At 38.5% G+C, this 19,909-nt stretch overlaps 1 protein-coding gene across 1 annotated transcript in view; it reads right to left on the reverse strand.

Annotated features, from left to right (window-relative positions):
* PDE5A (phosphodiesterase 5A) overlaps nucleotides 1–19,909 on the reverse strand; it is a 191,656-nt gene that overhangs the window by 153,526 nt on the left and 18,221 nt on the right. The window contains exon 2 of the mRNA XM_007952375.2: nucleotides 6,722–7,307. Within this exon, the coding sequence (XP_007950566.1) occupies nucleotides 6,722–7,307 (586 nt within the window). The remainder of the gene's footprint in view (nucleotides 1–6,721; nucleotides 7,308–19,909) is intronic.

Raw genomic sequence — 19,909 nt, forward strand, 5'->3', positions numbered from 1 at the left:
GAGTTAGAAAACCAAAAGGAAGAGTGCACTCAGCATTTCTCCAACTGAAAGAACTGAAGAAAAATTTCAAGCCTTCAGTTGCAATACTGAAGGGTTCTATGGGTAAAATATTAAACAGTGCAGGAAGCATCAAAAGACGATGGAAGGAAGACAATGAGTCACTGTACCAAAAAGAATTGGTCAACATTTACCATTTCAGGAGGTAGCATACGATCAAGAACCAAAGGCCAAGATGCACTGAAGGAACTGGCAAGAAACAATCCTCCAGGAATTAACTGAACTCCCACTTAGATGTTTCAACAAACATTTCTCATTTGTTTATGCCAAGAAATTTGCAAGATAGGTACATGAAAAAACAACTAGAAGAGATCCATATTTGCACCAATTCCAAAGAAATGTGATTGAGCAGAATGCTGAAATTATTGAACAATATCATTAATATCACACACAAGTAAATTGTGCTGAAAATAAATAAAAAATGGTCACAGCAGTACTTTGAGGAGGAACAGCCAGAAATGCAAGCTGCTTTCCGAATAGGGCACAGAACGAGGGATATGCCTGCTGATGTCAGACAGGTCTTGGCTGAAAGCAAAAAATACCAGAAAGATGTTTATCTGTTTTACTGACTATGCAAAGGCATTAGACTGCTTTAATCAAAACATATTATGGATTACATTGTGAACAGGGAAGTCCAGAACATTTAATTGTGTTCATGGGGAACTTCTACATAGACCAGGAGGCAGACATTTGAACAGAACAAGTGGATACTGCATGGTTTAAAATCCAAAAGGGTCTGTGTCAGGGCTGCATTCTTTCACCACACTTACTCAATTTGTACAATGAGCAAAAAATCCAAGAAGTTGGACTATATGAAGAAGAATGCAGCATCAGGATCAGAGGACAACTCATTAATATAGGCAGATAGGCAGATAATAGAACTTTACTTGCTAAAAGCAAAGAAGACTTGAAGCACCTACTGTTGAAGATGAGAGACTATAGCCTCCAGTATGGATTACATGTCAATATAAAGAAAACCTTCACAAGTGGACAAATAAGCAGCATCATGATAAATGGATAAAAAGATTGAAGTTGTCAAAGATTTCATATTACTTGGTTCTACAATCAACACCAATGGAAGCAGCAGTCACGATATCAGACAACGTATAGCATTGGGCAAATCTGCTGCAAAACACCTCTTTCAAGTGCTAAAGAGCAAAGATACATTCTTGAAGACTAAGGTGTGCTTGACATAAACCGTATTTTCAATCGCTTCATATGTGTGTGAGAGCTGGACAATGAATAAGGAAGATCTAAGAAGATTCGATGCTGTTTAGTTGTGGTGTCAACAAAGAATACTGAAAGTACCATGGACTGCTAAAAGAACTAACAAATCTGTCCTGAAAGAAGTGCAGCCAGAATGCTCCTTGGAAGTGAGAATAGCCAAACTTCATCTCACCTACTTTGATCATGTTGTAAGAAGGGACCATTCCCTGGAGAAGGACATCATGTTTGGTAAAGTGGAGGGTCAACGAAGAAGGGGAAGGCCTTCCACAAGATGGATTGACACAGTGGCTACAATGATGGGCTTAGGTATAGTAAGGATCATGAGGCTGGCACAAGACCTGGCAGTTTTGTTCTGCTATGCATAGGGTCACTGTGGTAGTTATTCCCCATGATGAGACTGGCAATCAACTCCATGGTGGGATCTACCACAAGCAGCTGAGTAGCTGCTTTAGGGATGTGGCCTACTACCCGTACATAAAAAACAGCTTTGGGAATGGTCTCCAGCTTATGGCACGCTTGAACCCTGCATGTAGCTGAGTCATTGACTTGAATTAATGGCCTGCCATGTGGTTTGGTAATATTGGGACTGTGCCGTGTTACTTGTCAACCTTGGGTTTGTCAGCCTCAGCAGCCAGCAGCTGAGTGAAGAAAAGCCTCCAGTTTCAGTGGGCCAGGAGCAAGAGCCGGAGCTGAAGCCCAAGGTTAAGGGGCTTTCATTCAGTCCCTAGAGCCTGGCACTTTGAACTCAGACTTAAAGCCTCCAAACTGTAAGAGAATAAATTCCTGTTTGTTCAAGCGTTCCATTTCTGATATATTCCTGTCAGAGTGGCACTAGGTAACCAAAATAATCACTTTGAGTCACAGACGACTCAACAGCACCTAACAACAACAACCAAGGAAGTTACATGAGTGATTGGCTGATGGAGAGGAGGTGATGTATAAACGTGTTATTGACATTTGTGGTCTAATTGAGAATTATTGATCCAAGGTGTGAATCTTTTCTCATATTTTAAATATGTTAATGTGTCCATAAAAATGGAATTCTGATTTATTTCACTCTGTTACAAAGTTTTAAAAAGTGAATCAATTGTTGGCCATTTCTTAAAATTAATTTACCTCTGAGACTTTATACTGCCTTGGAAACCCAATGGTGGTCAGTATGAGTTGGAATCAACTCGATGGCGGTGGGTTTTTTCTTCTTTTTTTTTTTTTTTGTGGTTAAATAAGCTTAAAGTGTATTGTGTTAGAGTGCTGTTTTTATAAGTGCATGCTTAAAGAAAACTGGTAAGAAGAACTCAGAAGAAAATAGTATAATTTATTTTCAAATTGTGACAACTTTCATAAAAGGTAATAGGACAGTATTTTGATTACTGAAATTAGAACAGGGATGAGGAATGAATTACTCATTAGCTAACTGACTTCCACTTCTAATACCAATGTAAGTAAGAAGTCACTGATCAAACTCCTAACTTCTCATGAAATTCCTGGGGCACGAATGACTTCTGCAAAGGCCATTATGAATACACATCAAGGGTGCCAAGGGTGAAGTGGCAACATGAGGAATCCACAGGCTAAGAGGCTTCACCCCTGGAAGCACTGCAAATCAAGGACAGTGGGCCTCTTGTAGAGAGCAGCACAAGAATAAAACCATTTTTAACTGCAAAACAAAAATTACATTGTCAAAGATTTAAAGAAGCTAAGTAGATTAAATAAAATGCATACAAGTGAAGAATTCTCAAGGCTGGAGAAACTTAGGGCCATGCAGACAAATGAAGGCTTTCTCAGAAAAGCTGAACAATGTTTATGGTCCTACTATACTTGGGACTGTAGTGTCATTGAAAAGTGGAAACCCAGCTGTCACCTAAAACAGGAAGGGAATTCTGCAGATTTGGCAGCAATCCTTCAGCTGTGTCCTTAATACCCGTCTTGGATCTGCTACAGTGTGACGTTACTACAGAGCTCAAAGAGGTCATGAAGATCACTCCAGGAGATTGGTAAATTTGTCAGAATACCAAGAAAGGAATAAATTGCTGATATAAACTGCGATTCTTCTCAGTTGAATGGATTCTGAAAAACCAGTTGAATGGATTGTGGAAACTATCACATAGTTCAGGTAGGTAGAATCCTGAGATCTTTTTCTTTTCAGAATCCCTCACATATGGGAGCTCTGTTGGTGTAGTGCTTAAGGCATTTGACTGCTAACCAGAAGACTGGTGGTTCAAACCCACCAGACACCTCTCAGAAGGAAGACTGGGCAATCTACTTCCACAGAGATACCGCCTCAGAAACCCAAGGAGGGGTTGATATGAGTCGGAATTGACTCGACAGCAGTGTTTGGTTTGGTTTTGGAACTATCACATCACTCCCTAAATCCTTCCATCAGTAGTTCTCATTAGTACCATTACCTTTACTCAACTTCAAAATTTGAATCACCTGTGACTCCTCTTTTTCTCCACCTTCCATCTCCTGTGACCTACCAAGGCCAGCAGGTTTTCTCTCTTCATCTGAAATCCATTTTGATCTTAAAGGCCATTTTGATCTTAAAGGTCAGTTCCCTGATTCAGCTCTTCACTTCCTCCTACCTAGACTATTACACTAATTTTCTATTCCTTCGGCTTCCAGTATTTCTTCCTTTAATACATTTTATAACCACTATAAAATTCATCTTTCTAACATATAGTTGGAATTATACAGGTCCTCCTTGCAAAACATCCTCAATTGTTCCATGGCTCTAAACCAACTACGTATTTTTCCGGGTGGCATTCAAGACCCTAGTAATCTCTCAGCTCTGTTGCCACAGTTCCCCAATGCATAGCCTGAGTATTATCCATATATGTTCAAATAAGAGCCACACAACTCAGTCTCCTTGTACGTTTGTCAAACTGCTTTTTTTATCTGGATCTCACCATGTACACATCTCAATGTATTTATACTTTATCTATTTTCCAGGATCCATATCAAGCACAGCCTCCTCAAAGAAAATTTTCTCCAACTCAATATCATCTTCTTCCCTGAATCCTTCACATTTTCCTTGGCACCTATTATGATCGGCTTTCTTTTATAATTATCTATCTTATTTGCTATATTTTTCTATCTTATCTGTCTGGTAGCATAGTGGGTAAGATATTTGGCTGTTAACCAGAAAGTCAGTGGTTCAAACCCACCAGCTACTCTGCAGGAGGAAGATGAAGCAATCTACTTCTGTAAAGATTGATAGCCTTGAAAACCCAATGGAAGTCGCTATAAGTCAGAATCAACTTGATGGCAGTGGGTTTGGTTTGGGTATCTGCTACAAGGAGCTCAAGTGGCACAGTGCTCAAGCACTTGGCTGGTAAGCAAAAAGTTGGCAGTTCAAACTACTAACTGTTCTGTGGGAGAAAGATTGGCAGTCTGCTTCTGTAAGATTTACAGTCTTAGAAACCCAATGATTATGTAGTTCTGTTCTGCCTTACAGGGTCACTATGATTTGGATTGACTCAATGGCAATGGGTTGGTTTTTACTTTTGTTTTGTTTTTGTTATTGTTCCAGTTACCTAGTAGCACTCTGGCAAGAATATGTACCACAAATGGAATGGCTTAAACAAACAGAAGTTTATTCTCTTACAGTTCAGGAGGCTAGAAGTCCAAGTTCAAAGTGCCAGGCTCTAGGGGCTGGGTGAAAGCTCCTCAGTCTTGGGCTTCAGCTCTGCCTCCAGATCCTGGCCCACTGAAGCTAGAGGCTTTTCTTCACTCAGATAGCTGCTAGCTGCTGAGGCTGCCAAGCCCAAGGCTGACAAGTAAAAAGGCACAGTCCCAATGTTACCAAACCACATGGCAGGCCGTTAATTCAAGTCTATTGTAAGTCCCCAGGTCAGCAGAGCACGGTATGCTGCTGAATGACGACATGGTTACATGCAGGGTCCAAGCGTTCCATAAGCTAGAGACCATTCCCCAAAGCTTCTGCTTACATATAGGAAGCAGACCACCTTCCTTAAGGCAGCTACTCAGCTGCTCACAGTACATTCCACCATGGAGTTGATTACCAGTCTCATCATGGGGAATAACTACCACCAGCTGCCCAGCCACTCAACCAGGCCCAGCCAAGTTGACACACAAACTGAACTACCACAGTTATCTACTATAATTTCCATTGAACTAATGTTTACTAAGACCTGGCATAGTGCTTAAGGCATTTGACTGCTAACCAGAAGGTTGGAGCTTCAACCCCATGAGCCACTCCACAGAAGGAAGACTGGGCAATCTACTTCCATAGAGATTTACTGCCTCGGAAACCCAAAGGGGGATGCTATTAATCAGAATAGATTTGATGGCAGTGATTTTTTTTTTTTTTTTTTTAATGTACCAGGCACTGTATCAGATACCCAGAATACAAGGGCAAATAAAACAGAGGTGACTCCTCAAATCTTATAAGAGTGAGTTGAGCTAACTGTCATTGAACCGCTTAGCAGAGCACATAGTAAATAGTTAAACCAACTATTCAGTCAAGGTGGTATAAAATACCTCATAAACATATCAAATGTCATGTAATTTGACATGTTTTTGTGTTGTTTAAAAATCATAATTTTATTAATAAATAAGGATCATTAAAAATGGGAAATGTAAGAATCTTATAAAGTAATCTTTAAGCCCATAATTAAAGACCGGTGGTTCACTATCAGGAGCTCTGGTGGCGTAGTGGGTAAGGCATTTGGACGCTAAACAGAAGGTTGGCAGCTCAAACCCACCAGCTGCTCCTCAGGAGGGAGATGAGACAATTTACCTCTGTAGATTTACAGTCTTAGAAGCCCAATAGGGGTCGCTATGAGTCGGAATTTTTTTTTTTTTTTTGGTTCACAATAGCAAAAGTGGAAGAAATATCAAAACCAGTGGCAAAAATATCCATTTTTTCCCAAAACATTCAAAAGTTGTTTATAGTTTTTAAAAAAACAATAAAAGGATGGAAGGAATAAACATCTGACTTTAGTATCAATGTGACTTTAAATGAATATAATTGAATGAATTAATGAAAAAAGTGTGTTTGGTGGGTTGCTTTTCTTTTTTGACAGTTTTTTGATTCATTCATTTTGAATCTGTCATTGTAGAATCTCAGAAATTCACATCAAGATAATATAATTATTTAAATATCATCAGGTAAAATCACATAAAAAGCTAAAAGAATACAACAATGAGATGTGTTACCTTAAATTATCATTAAGGTGGGAAACAAGACAAGATTTCACTTGGGTCCATATTCTTGACTCTTTAAAGAAACTAAACTTCTGCATTTAAAAGAGCGGGAACTTCTTCTATACAGTCTAGTTTTAAATAAGTATGCAAATTATTACATCTCAATTATTCTATTTCTTCTCAGTTTCAAATATCCTCAGTATTCAAAATAGTCACCCTCATCCATATTCACCTCCCCACCACACCTTTGTTCCACTGATTCCCCATTTACCTCGTATGCATCTTTGATGTTCAAGGGCTCTCCAAGTGCTGCCACATGTCCCACAATGCCTTTGTTCCATTCTAAGCGGATACAGTTATTTGAAGCTTCTTCCAGTGTTGAGCCTTCAGCAACATCAAAGAGGCGGCTGATAAGAAACTTGTCATTGGAGCTGTCTTCACAGACAAGGAACAAGGAATAGCGGTCAGCAGAGATGAGTCCATGGATATGCAAGAAAATTTTGTGGCATAAGGCTGTGACATCCAAATGACTAGAAATATCTTTCACTAATTCCAAGAGCCGTGAGCATTGATCTCCTTCATTATCAAACCTTGGGGGGGTTAGAGGCATCTGTTCCTTCTTTTCTGAGTCAGAGAGGAAGCTCACAGTTCCCTCAGAATCCTTGACGACAATTGGTCTAAGAGGCCGATCAAATTCAGAAGCAGAGATTTTTCTGGTTGGTGTTCCAGAGGCACCGTTATCTGCACGAGAAGTCTGCTGCGAGGGGCAAGAGCAAGATTCGGTGTGGCCTCTGAGGCCTTCCTTGCAGACAGGGATGGTGTGAACTCTTTCAGCAAACCATGCATTGACCATTTCTCTGCAGAACAGAACATCCAGACACATTAAACATTTGAAGAGTAACGGTGCTACTCCTAAAACTAAACCAAAAACAGGCTCATTGCTACTGAGTCAATCCCAACTCATGGTGACCCCATCTATTATAGAGTAAAACTGTTCCATGGGGTTTTCTTGGCTGTAATTTTTATGGAAGCAGACCACTAGGTCTTTCTTCTGTAGTTGCACTAGCTGGGTTCAAACTGTCAATTTTTAAGATAGCAGCCAATCATAGATCACATGTACTAACTACTCAGGGATCTTTTACAATAAATTGATCAGATGATGATTTCATTTCTTGTAGAAAAAAAAAATGGTGGTTTAGTTAAGACTGACAATTTCATTGTCAAAAATTATAAAAGGTATTTGCTTCAAAGAACATTTTAGGCACTTTATCACCAAAGGAGAAAAATTAAAAAGTGGTAGCACCTAATTTAAAAAATTCAATCCAATAAAACAGATTGCTTATGTTTTTATTATACTTTCCTATAAAATAAATCCATGTGAGATAAAGTCTTCACAGTATGATTAAAAAACAAACATCAGATTAATCACATCCAAATAAGTGTTGTTCAATTCAAACAATTCTCCTTTGAAAACTCTTCATTTTATATCTGTTGATAGTGCCATTGCTTTAAACATTTTTGGAACTCTTCTTTTAAAACTAACTTCTGAGACAATTTATAAGCCAAATAAGAACATTAGTTTCTTCTAAAAGCCAGGCCTTATTTTTCACTAACCCCTCCTCCTAAAATAAACAAACAAAAACAAAAAATAAAAATCCTAGGATGATCTCCAACTTGATTATTTAGCTTATGCCTATCAAAAAAAAAAACACAAAAAAACCAAACTCACTGCCATTGAATCAGATCTAACTCACAGTGACCACTTCCTGGGTTTCTGAGGCAGGATCACTACAGAAGTACACTGCCCAATCTTTCTTCCGAGGAGTGGATGGTGGGTTTGAACCACCAGCCCGCTGGTTAGCAGTCAAAATGCCTCAGGCACTACGCCACCAGAAGTTTTTCCAAAACTCAAAATACCTTCAAAAGATAAATCTTCCTACCACTGAGGATATTTGAAAGAATTTGCCTATTTCCGATATACAATGACATACTCAATTAGTTTTACCAAACAGGCCAAGAGAAAAAAAGCTTGACAATGCACTATTTTGGAGAACAGGGTGATTTAAGACATTATTCAATCTTCTGGGCTGTAATTAAAAACTGGTATCACCTCTTTGGAGGGCAGATAGACAATATCTACTAAATTTTTAAATATATTTATCCTTTGTTCCAGAGATTTCACACATATGGCAAAAGAAGTCCAAATGTATTTACTGTAGCACTGTTAAATACACAATGGAACACTCCAAAAACCAAATCCACTGCCATAGAGTCGTCTCTGACTCATAGTGACCCCTCCTTGGGTTTCTGAGGCAGTATCACTATGGAAGTAGATCGCCCAACCTTCCTTCTGAGGAGTGACTGGTGGGTTTGAATCACCATCCTTCTGGTTAGCAGTCAAATGCCTTAGGCACTATGCTACCAGAGCTCCTTAATGGAACACTAGGCAGACATTAAAAATCAAATGCCACCACTTGTCTAGCAGTTTGTCATACTCCGGTGGCTAGCATGTTGCTGAGAGGTTGGAGGCTATGCCACCGGTATTTCAAATACCAGTTGGGTAACCCATGGTAGACAAGTTTCAGTGGAGCTTCTAGAATAAGACAGACTCAGAAGAAGGAAGGGGCCATCCACTTTTCAAAGAATTGGCCAGTGAAAACCTTATGAACAGCAGTGAAAACTGTCTGATATAGTATTGGAAAAGCTTTATGAATAGCCCTGAAACTTTGTCCAATAAAAGTGCCAGAAGATGACCTCCTTAGGTCAAAAGACACTCAAAATATGACTGGGGAAGAGCTACCTTCTCAAACTAGAGTACTTCAATGATGTGGATGGAGCAAAGCTTTTGGGACTTCTATTTCTTGATGTGGCAAGATTCAAAATGGGAAGAAATAGCTGTAAGCATTCATTCATAATCAGAACATGCAATTATGAAGCATGAATATAGGAAAACTGGAAGTTGTCAAAAATGAAATGGAATGCATAAACATTGATATCCTAGGCATTGTTGTTGTTATGTGACATTGAGTTGGACCCAACTCATAGCGACCCCTCCTGCGTTTCTGAGGCAGTATCACTACGGAAGTAGATTGCCCCATCTTCCTTCCTAGGAGTGGCTGGTGCGTTTGAACTGCCAGCCTTCTGGTTAGCAGTCAAGTGTCTTAGCCACTATGCTACCAGAGCTCCCATCCTAGGCATTAGTAAGCTGAAACGGACTGATTTTGGCCATTGTCAATCAGACAACCATATGATCTACTATGCCGGGAATGACAAATTGAGGAGGAATGGTCTGGCACTCATCATCACAAAGAATGTTTCAAGATATACCCTGAAGGGCAATGCTGTCAGTGATAGGGTAATATCCATATGTCTACAAGTAAGACTAGTTAAAACTATGATTATTCAAATTGACACACCATCCACCAAAGCCCAAGATGAGGAAATTAAAGATTTTTACCAATTTCTGCAGTCTGAAATTGACCAAATATGTAATCAAGATATGTTGATTATTACTGGTGACTGGAATGCAAAAGTTGGAGACAAAGAGGAATCACCAGTAATTGGAAAATATAGTCCTGGTGACAGAAACGACACTGAAGATCTCATGACAGAATTCTGCAAGACCAATGACTTATTCGTTGCAAATACTTTTTTTCAACAACATAAACGGTGGCTAGACACATTTAGATTTCACCAGATGGAATACACAGGAATCAGATTGCCTACATGTGTGCAAAGAGGTGATGGAGAAGCTCAATATCTACAGCCCAAACAAGGCTAGGAGCTGACTGTGAAACACACTATTAACTGCTCATATGCAAGTTCAAGTTGAAGCTGAGAACAATTAAAATAAGTCCACAAGAGCCAAAATATGACCTTGATTATATCCCTCCTGAATTTAGAGACCATTGAACACTGATGACCAAAAAACCAGATGAACTGTGTGGGATAATATCAAGAATATCATCCATGAAGAAAGCAAAAGGTCATTAAAAAGACAGGAAATGAAGAAAAGACCAAAATGGATGTCAGAAGAGCCTCTGCAAGTTGCTCTTGAATAGAGAATAGCTGAAGCAAATGGAAGAAATAACAAGATAAAAGAGTCGAACAGATGATTTTAAAAAGCAGCTCAAGAAGACAAAGTCAATTATTATAATGAAATGTGCAAAGGCCTGCAATTATAAAACCAAAAGGGAAGAACATGCTTGGCATTTCTCAGGCTGACAGAACTGAAGAAAAAATTCAAGCTTCCAGTTGTAATACTGAAAGATTTTATGGGCAAAATATTGAATGATTCAGGAAACATCAAAAGAAGATGGAAGGAATAACAGAGTCACTGTAACAAAAACAATTGGTCTTTCATCCATTTCAGGAGGTGGCATATGATCAAGAACTGATGGTACTGAAGGAAGTGGAAGCTGCACGGAAGGAATTGGCTAAAAACAGGCTTCAGGAATTGATAGGATAGCCACTGAGATGTTTCAACAAATAGATGCAAGTGCTTACTTGTCTATTCCAAGAAATTTGGAAGACAGCTACCTGGCCAACAGACTAGAAGAGATCCATATCTGTACCCATTCCAAAGAAAGGTGACCCCACAGAACATGGAAATTATCAAACAATATCACTGATATCACATGTAAGTAAAATATTACTGAAGATTGAAGATAATTAAAAAATGGTTGCAGCAATATATTGACAGGGAAGTTTCAGAAATGCAAGCTGGATTCAGAAGAGGATGTAGAGTGAGGGATATCATAGCTGATGTCAGAAGGATTTTGGTTGAAAACAAAGAATACCAGAAAGAGGTTTACTTTGTTTTATTGACTATGCAAAGGCATTTGATTGTGTGGATCTTAACAAATTATGGATAACAGTGAGAAGAATGGGAACATGAGAAACCTGAACATAGATCAGGAGGCTGTTGTTAGAACAAAACAAGGGTATACTGTTGTTGTTATGTGCTGTTGAGTTGGACTCGACTCATAGGTACCCCTCCTTGGGTTTCCAAGGTGGTATCACTACAGAAGTAGATTGCCCAACCTTCTTTCCAAGGAGTGGCTGGTGGGTTTGAACAGCCAGCCTTCTGGTTAGCAGTCAAGTGCCTTAGGCACGATGCAACCAGAGGTCCCTGCATGGATTAAAATCAGGAAGGGAATGTTTCAGGGTCATATCCTTTTACCATACTCATTCAATCCGTATGCTGAGCAAATAATCCGAGGAGCTGGACTCTACAAAGAAGAGTGTAGCATCAGGATTGGAAGAAGAGTCATTAACAACCTGTAATATGCAGAGGACACAACCTTGCTTGCTCAAAGTGAAGATGATCTGAAGCACTTAGTGATAAAGCTTAAAGACTATACTCTACAGTATGGATTACACCTCAACATAAACCAAACCCACTGCCTTCAGGTCAGATCTGACTCATAGCGACCCCTCCTTGGGTTTCTGAGGCAGTATCACTACAGAAGTAGATTGCCCAACCTTCCTTACAACTGGACTAATAAGCAGCCTCACAGTAAATGGAGAAAAGGCTGAAGTTGTCAATGATTTCATATTGCAATGGAAACAGCAGTCAAGAAATTAGACCATGTATCACACTGTGCAAAAAGGTTACAAAAGACCTCTTTAAAGTGCTGAAGAGCAAAGATGTCTCTTTGAAGACTAAGGTAACACAAGCCATGGTGTTTTCAATCACCTCATATGCATATGATAGCTGGACTATAAATGAGGAAGACTGAAGAAGAGTTGATGTTTTTGAGTTGTGATGTTGGCAAATACTGAAAGTACCATGGACTGCCAGAAGAACGAACAAATCTGTCCTGGAAGAAGTGCTGCCAGAATGCTCCTTGGAAGCAAGAAAGGCCGGACTTCATCTCACCTACTTTGGTCATGTTGTCAGAAGGGACCATTCCATAGAGAAGACTATCATGCTTGATAAAGTGGAGGGTCAGTGAAAAAGGGGAAGGCCCTCAACAAGGCAGTTTGATACAGTGGCTGCCACGATGGGGTCAGGTATAGCAAGGATCGTGCCATTGGTGCAGGACTGGGCAGTGTTTCGTTCTGTTGTACGTAGGATCGCTATGAATTGGAGCTGAGTTGACGGTACCTAACAGCTCGACGGCACATAACAACAACAACAGCAACAACATCCTGAAATGAATAATCTGTGTTATTTATTAAGTAGATAAAAGAAGATGCAGAAGGGAAAGAGAAGTTCCCTTATATATGAGTTTCTAGTATTTCAGGAGCCCTGTTGGTGCAGCACTTAAGTGCTCAGCTGCTAACCATAATGTCAGTGGTTCAAAGCCACCAGTTACTCTGCAGGAGAATGATATGGTTGTCTGCTTCTGTAAAGATTTATAGCCTTGGAAACCCCACGGGGCAATTCTACTCTGTCCTTTAGGGTCGCATGAGTCAGAAATGACTTGACAGCAATGGCTTAGTATTTCATTTATGGGAGATCCCCTTAACTAATTTAATTATTTTGAACAACAATGTAATTATTTGCTAAATATGTATTACCTGGAAATTAAATTAGTCTAGAATTAAAAGAGTCAAAAAAAAAAAAAAAAAGACAGTTGTCAACATTATCTCACGTAAGTGTTTGATAGACTTATAAAAACCTTTTAAAGATCTCTTTAAATACAATATAGTAGAGTGTACAGACCACAAATATGCAAACACAGCACATATTTTAAACATACATAACTGTCTTAGGGTTTTATAAATGTATGCTGTGACCTGGCATAAAATTTCTAGTGACAACATCCAGTGATTAACAACAACAATAATATTTCAGAAACTTAGAAATGAGGATGACATACTCTGGAAAACACTTATGTAACCCCCCCAAACTGAACTAGTTGTGTTAAAGACCCTGATGTCAAAAAAGTATGTGAATATTTTGAACAAAAGAATTCAGTGAGATATTACAATAAGAAAAGAGCAATATATCTAAATTAACATATTTTGTTATTTTAACTAAATTATCTTCTATTAAATTAATATAATAAAATTTTCTTTTAATCATTTCATGTACATAACTAAAACTTAACCCTAACTTATTCCTTCTCTGGAAGACAGAGATGTCCTTCCTTTCAATTTTTTAATCAAACTAAACAACTTAAAATGGTGAAAACAGAATTCTTAATGCCCTGTCAGCTTGCCTCAATCTCACTCACTGCCAGTTTTCCTTATGTTAATAAAATAACACCATGATCTCCCTAGTTACTTAAACCAAACATCTAGGAATTACTCTAAATTGCTGTTTCCTTCAACTCACATCCAGTCTGTCAGCCAAATCTCTGTCAAATTCCAAAATCTTATATCCCAATCTGTTCATTTTTGTCTCCACTACAGCCACCCTGGTCCAAGTCTCACCGTCTCTCACCTGGACTACTTGCCATAGCCTCCTAACTGGTCTCTCTGGTTTTATACTTGCCCCCTTTAAAATCCTATCTCGACACAGGAATCAGAGGAATCTGTTACCAAAGTAAATATGAACAATTTAACTAACTTATATGGTTTCTCACTGAACTGAAAATAAATTTCAAACTCTTTTCATCTCCCACCATAGTTCCTGTGGCCCATGCTGGCCTCTGGGCGGGCGCTCCTTAAGCTCACTAAGCTCTAACTGCTCCCTGCCTGGAATGATCTCCCCTGACCTGCACATGGGTGATCACAGCTTACACATGCCCTACTCAGGCAGGTCTTCCCAGATCACTTCATCTAAAGTAGACCTGACACGTCGTGTTCTAAAATCACACTGAGTTCTGTTGGATATCTTTCTTGTTTATTTTCCATTGGTTTCTTCTCTGACTCTTCCAGAGAAGAGCTACTTGTCTATCTTATTCACCACTCTTATCTCCACATATGTGAGCCTCAATAAATATTTGAGTGAAGTGAATGAATGATTAAATGAAGGAATGTTGTTGTTGTTGTTGTTATGTGCCGTCGAGTCAGCCCTGACTCATAGCGACCCCTCCTTGGGTTTCCGAGGCAGTATCACTACGGAAGTAGGATTGCCCAACCTTCCTTCCGAGGAGTGGCTGGTGGGTTTGAACCGCCAGCCTTCTGGTTAGCAGTCAAGTGCCTTAGCCACTATGCTACCAGAGCTCCCAAATGAAGGAATAGGTTCCAAAAATAACTGCATCAAAAGGGACAACAGTCTTTTGAATGTCTGAATGCTGGTATATTTGTTATAGAAAATCAACATTATGTTTTAGCTATTAATGTTCATCATCTCTCAAATGTAAGCCTTGCAGCTCATTTATTCTTGTATACTCTGAAAGTGCCTAGAATACATTTTAAATAGAGTCAAACAAACAAAAAAAACCAAGCCCATTGCCATGGAATCAATTTCAACTCAGCGACCCTTAATGACAGAGTAGAACTGCTCCATAGGGTTTCCAACACTGTAAATCTTTACAGAAGCAGATTGCCTCATCTTTCTCCCAAAGAGTGGGTGGTAGGTTTGAACCATTGACCTTCTGGTTAGCAGCCTAATGCTTTAATCACTGAATCACCAGAGCTCCTTTAAACAATTTAAAAAATTTTTGTTAAATGTTTTTGATTACTATATTGAATTGTTTCACAAGTGTTTTATTTCTAGATGTATCTTGGAAAGATGACCTCTGTATTCACAAAGGAAAAGCAAACCTAATATACTCAGTCATTCAGTCAACAATTGTTTTTTTTTTTTCATTTTTAAAAAATGTTACTGTATTGGAAATATGTAGAAAATATGCACAATCTCAACAATTTCTACACATACAATTCAGTGATATTAATCAACAATTTTTATTAACACTGGTTGGTGGAAGGTGATATTCTCACGGCCCATGTTATTGATTATCTGAGTGCCTGTAGTTGCAGGCTTGCATAGAAAAACATGTTATCATCAAAACACCAAAACAATCACTTATGAACCAACCACAACTAAAACTAATTCTCTCTCACACATCTCTCTTCTCAGGCATCCCTTAAAGTTCTGCAGTATACAACCTATGCAGCTGTACGATGTGAGTCTTTCCTATTAAGATTAATATTTATCCTCATTCATTGATTTTTTGATCCTTCAGTCCCTATACAAACACAAATCACCTGTAAATTGAAATTGTAAGTCTTATATAAGATACGAGGAGCTCTGGTGGTGTAGTGCCTAAGGCATTTGACTGCTAACCAGAAGGTTGGGGGTTCAAACCCATCAGCCACTCCTCGGAAGGAAGGTTGGGCAATCTAATTCTGTAGAGATGCCGCCTGGGAAACCCAAGGAGGGGTCGCTGTGAGTTGGAAATGTTTCGAGGGCATTGAGTTTGATTTTTTTTTTTAATATAAGATAAAGAATTTCTAGAATTAGATAAAAGTGATGTTGGGAAACTGTCCTAATATAACACAAAGCCACTGACAATTATAGGCTGTCCCCAGCTAAAGACTAGTCAACAACTGAAAAAGAAAGAATCAACAAGGATAATGATAAAACAAATACTTAAAAAAGAGAATTATATTCAAGTAACTATGTTCTAGATTGCGAAAGGCCTTTGGGAAAACTGATGAATCCTTCAAATACTAATTCAAAAGGAGTTTTTTTGTTTTTTTTGAAAAAAAAAAAAAAATCTTTAAGACCCACTGCAATAGCCAAACATAAAATGAAGATATTTTTCATGGTAAACAATTTTGTCAGAAAATTTAAATTGTTTAAGAATTAACATAAAGTTTTTACTGGAATCTAAATTTTATTAAATGAAAGGTAAATTTATGTTCATAATTTATGGCTTCATTTTTCAAGATAAAGTTCCAATCGAAACTTTTTCACAGGTTATTTTTTCTTTTTGGTTCCCCATTTTAATCAGATTTACTTTTTTTTAAAGTGCTCCTTTCTGTGGAATCAATTATTCCCATGAAGGAAAGATCTCTAGGATATGTGAGATACTATGCCTGGCACCAGGGATACAATCCCAGACAAAGCCCCTTCTTTTGATCTCATGGATCACACACACTGACAAATCATTAGTGACTTCCCCCCACAAATTTCCTTTGTATTGGGTTCAGAAGGCATGCACATATTGGACTTTAGCTGCCCTAGGAAAATAAGTGTAAATGTACACATATGAATAAAAATGGAAAGAAGAATAACTACAAGCATGTCAGATAGAAGGGTAAACTGTCATATGAGTGGCATTTCTGGCTAGGCAAATCAGTACTAGAGCCAAGGATAGAATTTTTATTTTCCCTTCTTTTCACTGATGCTAAAAAAGACCAAACTCATTGCCATCAAGTCAGAGCCGACTCATAGCGACCCCTCCTTGGGTTTCCGAGGCGGTATCACTACGGAAGTAGATTGCCACATCTTCCTTCCAAGGAGTGGCTGGTGGGTTCGAACTGCCAGCCTTCTGGTTAGCAGTCAAGTGCCTCAGGCACTATGCCACCAGAGCTCCGGTCATTGATTCTTGGAAATTTAAAAAACTACTAATATTTAGAGATATCAGGGGTAAAAAAAGCATCACTTTATTTAAACCTGGTGAGATCTAACAATCCTACAGTCTAAATTAGGACACCAAATTATGTAAATGGATGAATAAAGCCATTCTGCTAGTTGGTGACAGAACCAAGAATCAAATCCAGATCTCCTATTCCAAGTTCTATGGCCTATAAAAATATAAAATTCCCATCACACATAGTTTATTTATGTAGAGGGCACTCCATAATTGCTAGCTCAGTCTGAAAGAGTCACAATCAAATTGAAGCATACAAGGTAGAGAGAGAATAAGATCGCTTACAATTAAACATCCTCTAAGTTAATTCTTTACATTCAAATCATAAAAGGACGGCACACTGTAGCTCTGAGGTAAAAACACTGCCTCAAAGGACTCCAAGAACAAAGGTTCATAAGGATAGCATCTTTAAAAAAATCTGACTGAATCTCATCTCTATGGTTCTCTGAGAACAGGTCTATGTTTTGTAAACTGGAAACTATGCACTGAAAAGAACGCATAATAAATATGTTTCAGAGAAGAATCCTTTTCAAGGATTTAGCAACCACCATTTCTCTGTCAGTTTGTCATACTGTGGTACCTTGTGTGTTAAATGTGTCTGTGTTGTATTCTCTCACCATACTTATCCAATCTGTACAGTGAGCAAATAATCCAAGAAAGTAGACTGTATGACAAAAACGCAGAGTCAGGAACAGAGGAATACACATTAACAACCTGCAATGTGCAGAAGATACAACCTTGCTTGCTGAAAGCAAAGAAGACTTGAAGCACTTACTTATGAAGATCAAAGACTACAGCCTTTGGTATAGATTACACTTCAACATAAAGAAAACAAAATTCCTCACAACTGGACCAATAAGCAGCATGATAATAAATGCAGAAACTGTTTAAATTGCCAAGGATTACACTTTACTTGGATCCACAATCAACATCCATGGAAACAGCAGTCAAGAAATCAAATGACATATTGCATTGGGCAAATCTGCTGCAAAAGACCTCTTTGACAAGTTAAAAAGCAAAGTCATCATGAGCAGTAAAGTATACCTGACCCAAGCCATGGTATTTTCAATTGCCTCCTATGTATGCAAAACTTAGACAATAAATAAGGAAAACTGAAGGAAAATGCCTGGCTAAGAATATCGAGTAATATACTACAGACTGCCAGAAGAACAAACAAATCTGTCTTGGAAGGAAGTACATCCAGAACGCTACTTAGAAGAAAGGATGGGAAAATTTCATCCCATTTATTTTGGACATATTATCAGGAGGGGCCAGTCCTTTCAGAAGGGCATCATGTTGGGTGAGGTAGAGGATCAACAAAAAAGAGGAAGACCCTCAATGAGAAGAACTGACACAGTGGCTGCAACAATGGGCTCAAACACAGCAACAACTGTGAGGATGGCATGGGACCAAGCAGTGCTTCATTTTGTTGTACACGTGGTCACTATGAGTCAGAACCAACTCAATGGCATCTAACAACAACAGCAACAGACTTAGCAAATAAAATTAGAGGACATCCAATTAAAACTGAATTTCAGATAAACAATGAATAAATTTTGAGTAAGTAGAATTTGAAATTCAGATTTAATGGCATGTCTTGTATTTCATCTGACCGCCATAGTCATTCTGTCCTATTTTATCTAACTGAAATTGGTTGTGAACAGACAACAAAGAAAAGGTAGGACCTATGCAGCATATTAATGAGTTCCAGCCTATCAAATCACTAAATACTAATTTTATCACTGAAAGAGTACACTGGACTATCTACTGTGTTGCTGTGTATGATAAACAGACCTTCTGAATGCTCTTATATTAGTAATTTGTAGTAAAACTAGAGCAGAAAATTCTTCCTTAAATCAAGCTCTTTTATTTTGTATGCAATACTACATGATACGTTTCATAGAGAAAAAACAAATTGTTTATAAAAGTAAGATTGACTAATTGCTAAAAGCTTTTGGAAACTTACAAAAATTGGGAGGCTATGTTGTCCAGTCTTGAGTCCTGGATTCTAATCTTAGCATTTGCCAGTAATGGGATGTGTGAGTAGTGACAAACCATTTTCTCCCTTGGCCTTCAATTTCATTATTTATGTATTTATTTATATAGTGGTGGGAAATACCTCCAGTTCTACCTACAGTTCTACATTATGAAGTATAATGTGCTGTCTTCCGGTTGTCATTGAGTAGATTCCGACTGACAGTAAACCCATGTGTATCAGAGTAGAACTGTGCTCCACAGGCTTTTCAATGGCTGTTTTTTTTTTTTTTTTTTTTCCAGAAGTAGATAGCCAGGGCTTTCTTATGAGCCACCTCTAGATGGACACAAACCACCATCCTTTTTGGTTAGCAGTGGAGCACATTAACCGTTTGCATCACCCAGGAACTGTACTGACTGTCGTTGCAAGGATATAAAGTCAAGAATACAAGTGTGGCAATCAGAAGATAATTCTAGTTCCAGCTACAGCTCTACACAGATGTGATATTGAACCAATTACAACTTCTCTGGGGGTTCATTTTCTCTGTAGTTCAAGCTATTCAGTTGTAAAAAGGGGGCTGCTGTAGTAAACGGCCATTAAGACTCCCACAAAAGTTTAATCATTAGTAGGCCAAGAAGCCATCTTCTGGTCACAGTGAGCTCACTTAACTTCTTTTTGCCTATCAGCTTCCTCATTGTTAAATAAGAGTCAAGTCTTTTATACTCCTTCACACAGGGATTATACACAAGTCAAATTAGAAAATGTATCTGAAAATATTTCAGTCTCTTTCATAAATTAAAGATTTTGCTATCTGGTATACCCTTAGTACTCATTCTCATGGAGAGCAGGGGTCAGGTTAAGGAGCCATGGCTGTTTACTCTTTCAGAGTTCAACCAAGGGAATCAGAGAAAGGCTGATGGGATAGGGCTGTGTTCCTGATGATATGAGCTCACAGGCAGAGTAGTCTAGTGTTGTTGTTGTTGTTGTT

This window comes from Orycteropus afer, unplaced genomic scaffold, assembly GCF_000298275.1.
Source record: "Orycteropus afer afer isolate SDZICR_OR568_19922 unplaced genomic scaffold, OryAfe1.0 scaffold00332, whole genome shotgun sequence".
NCBI classification, from domain to species: domain Eukaryota; kingdom Metazoa; phylum Chordata; class Mammalia; order Tubulidentata; family Orycteropodidae; genus Orycteropus; species Orycteropus afer.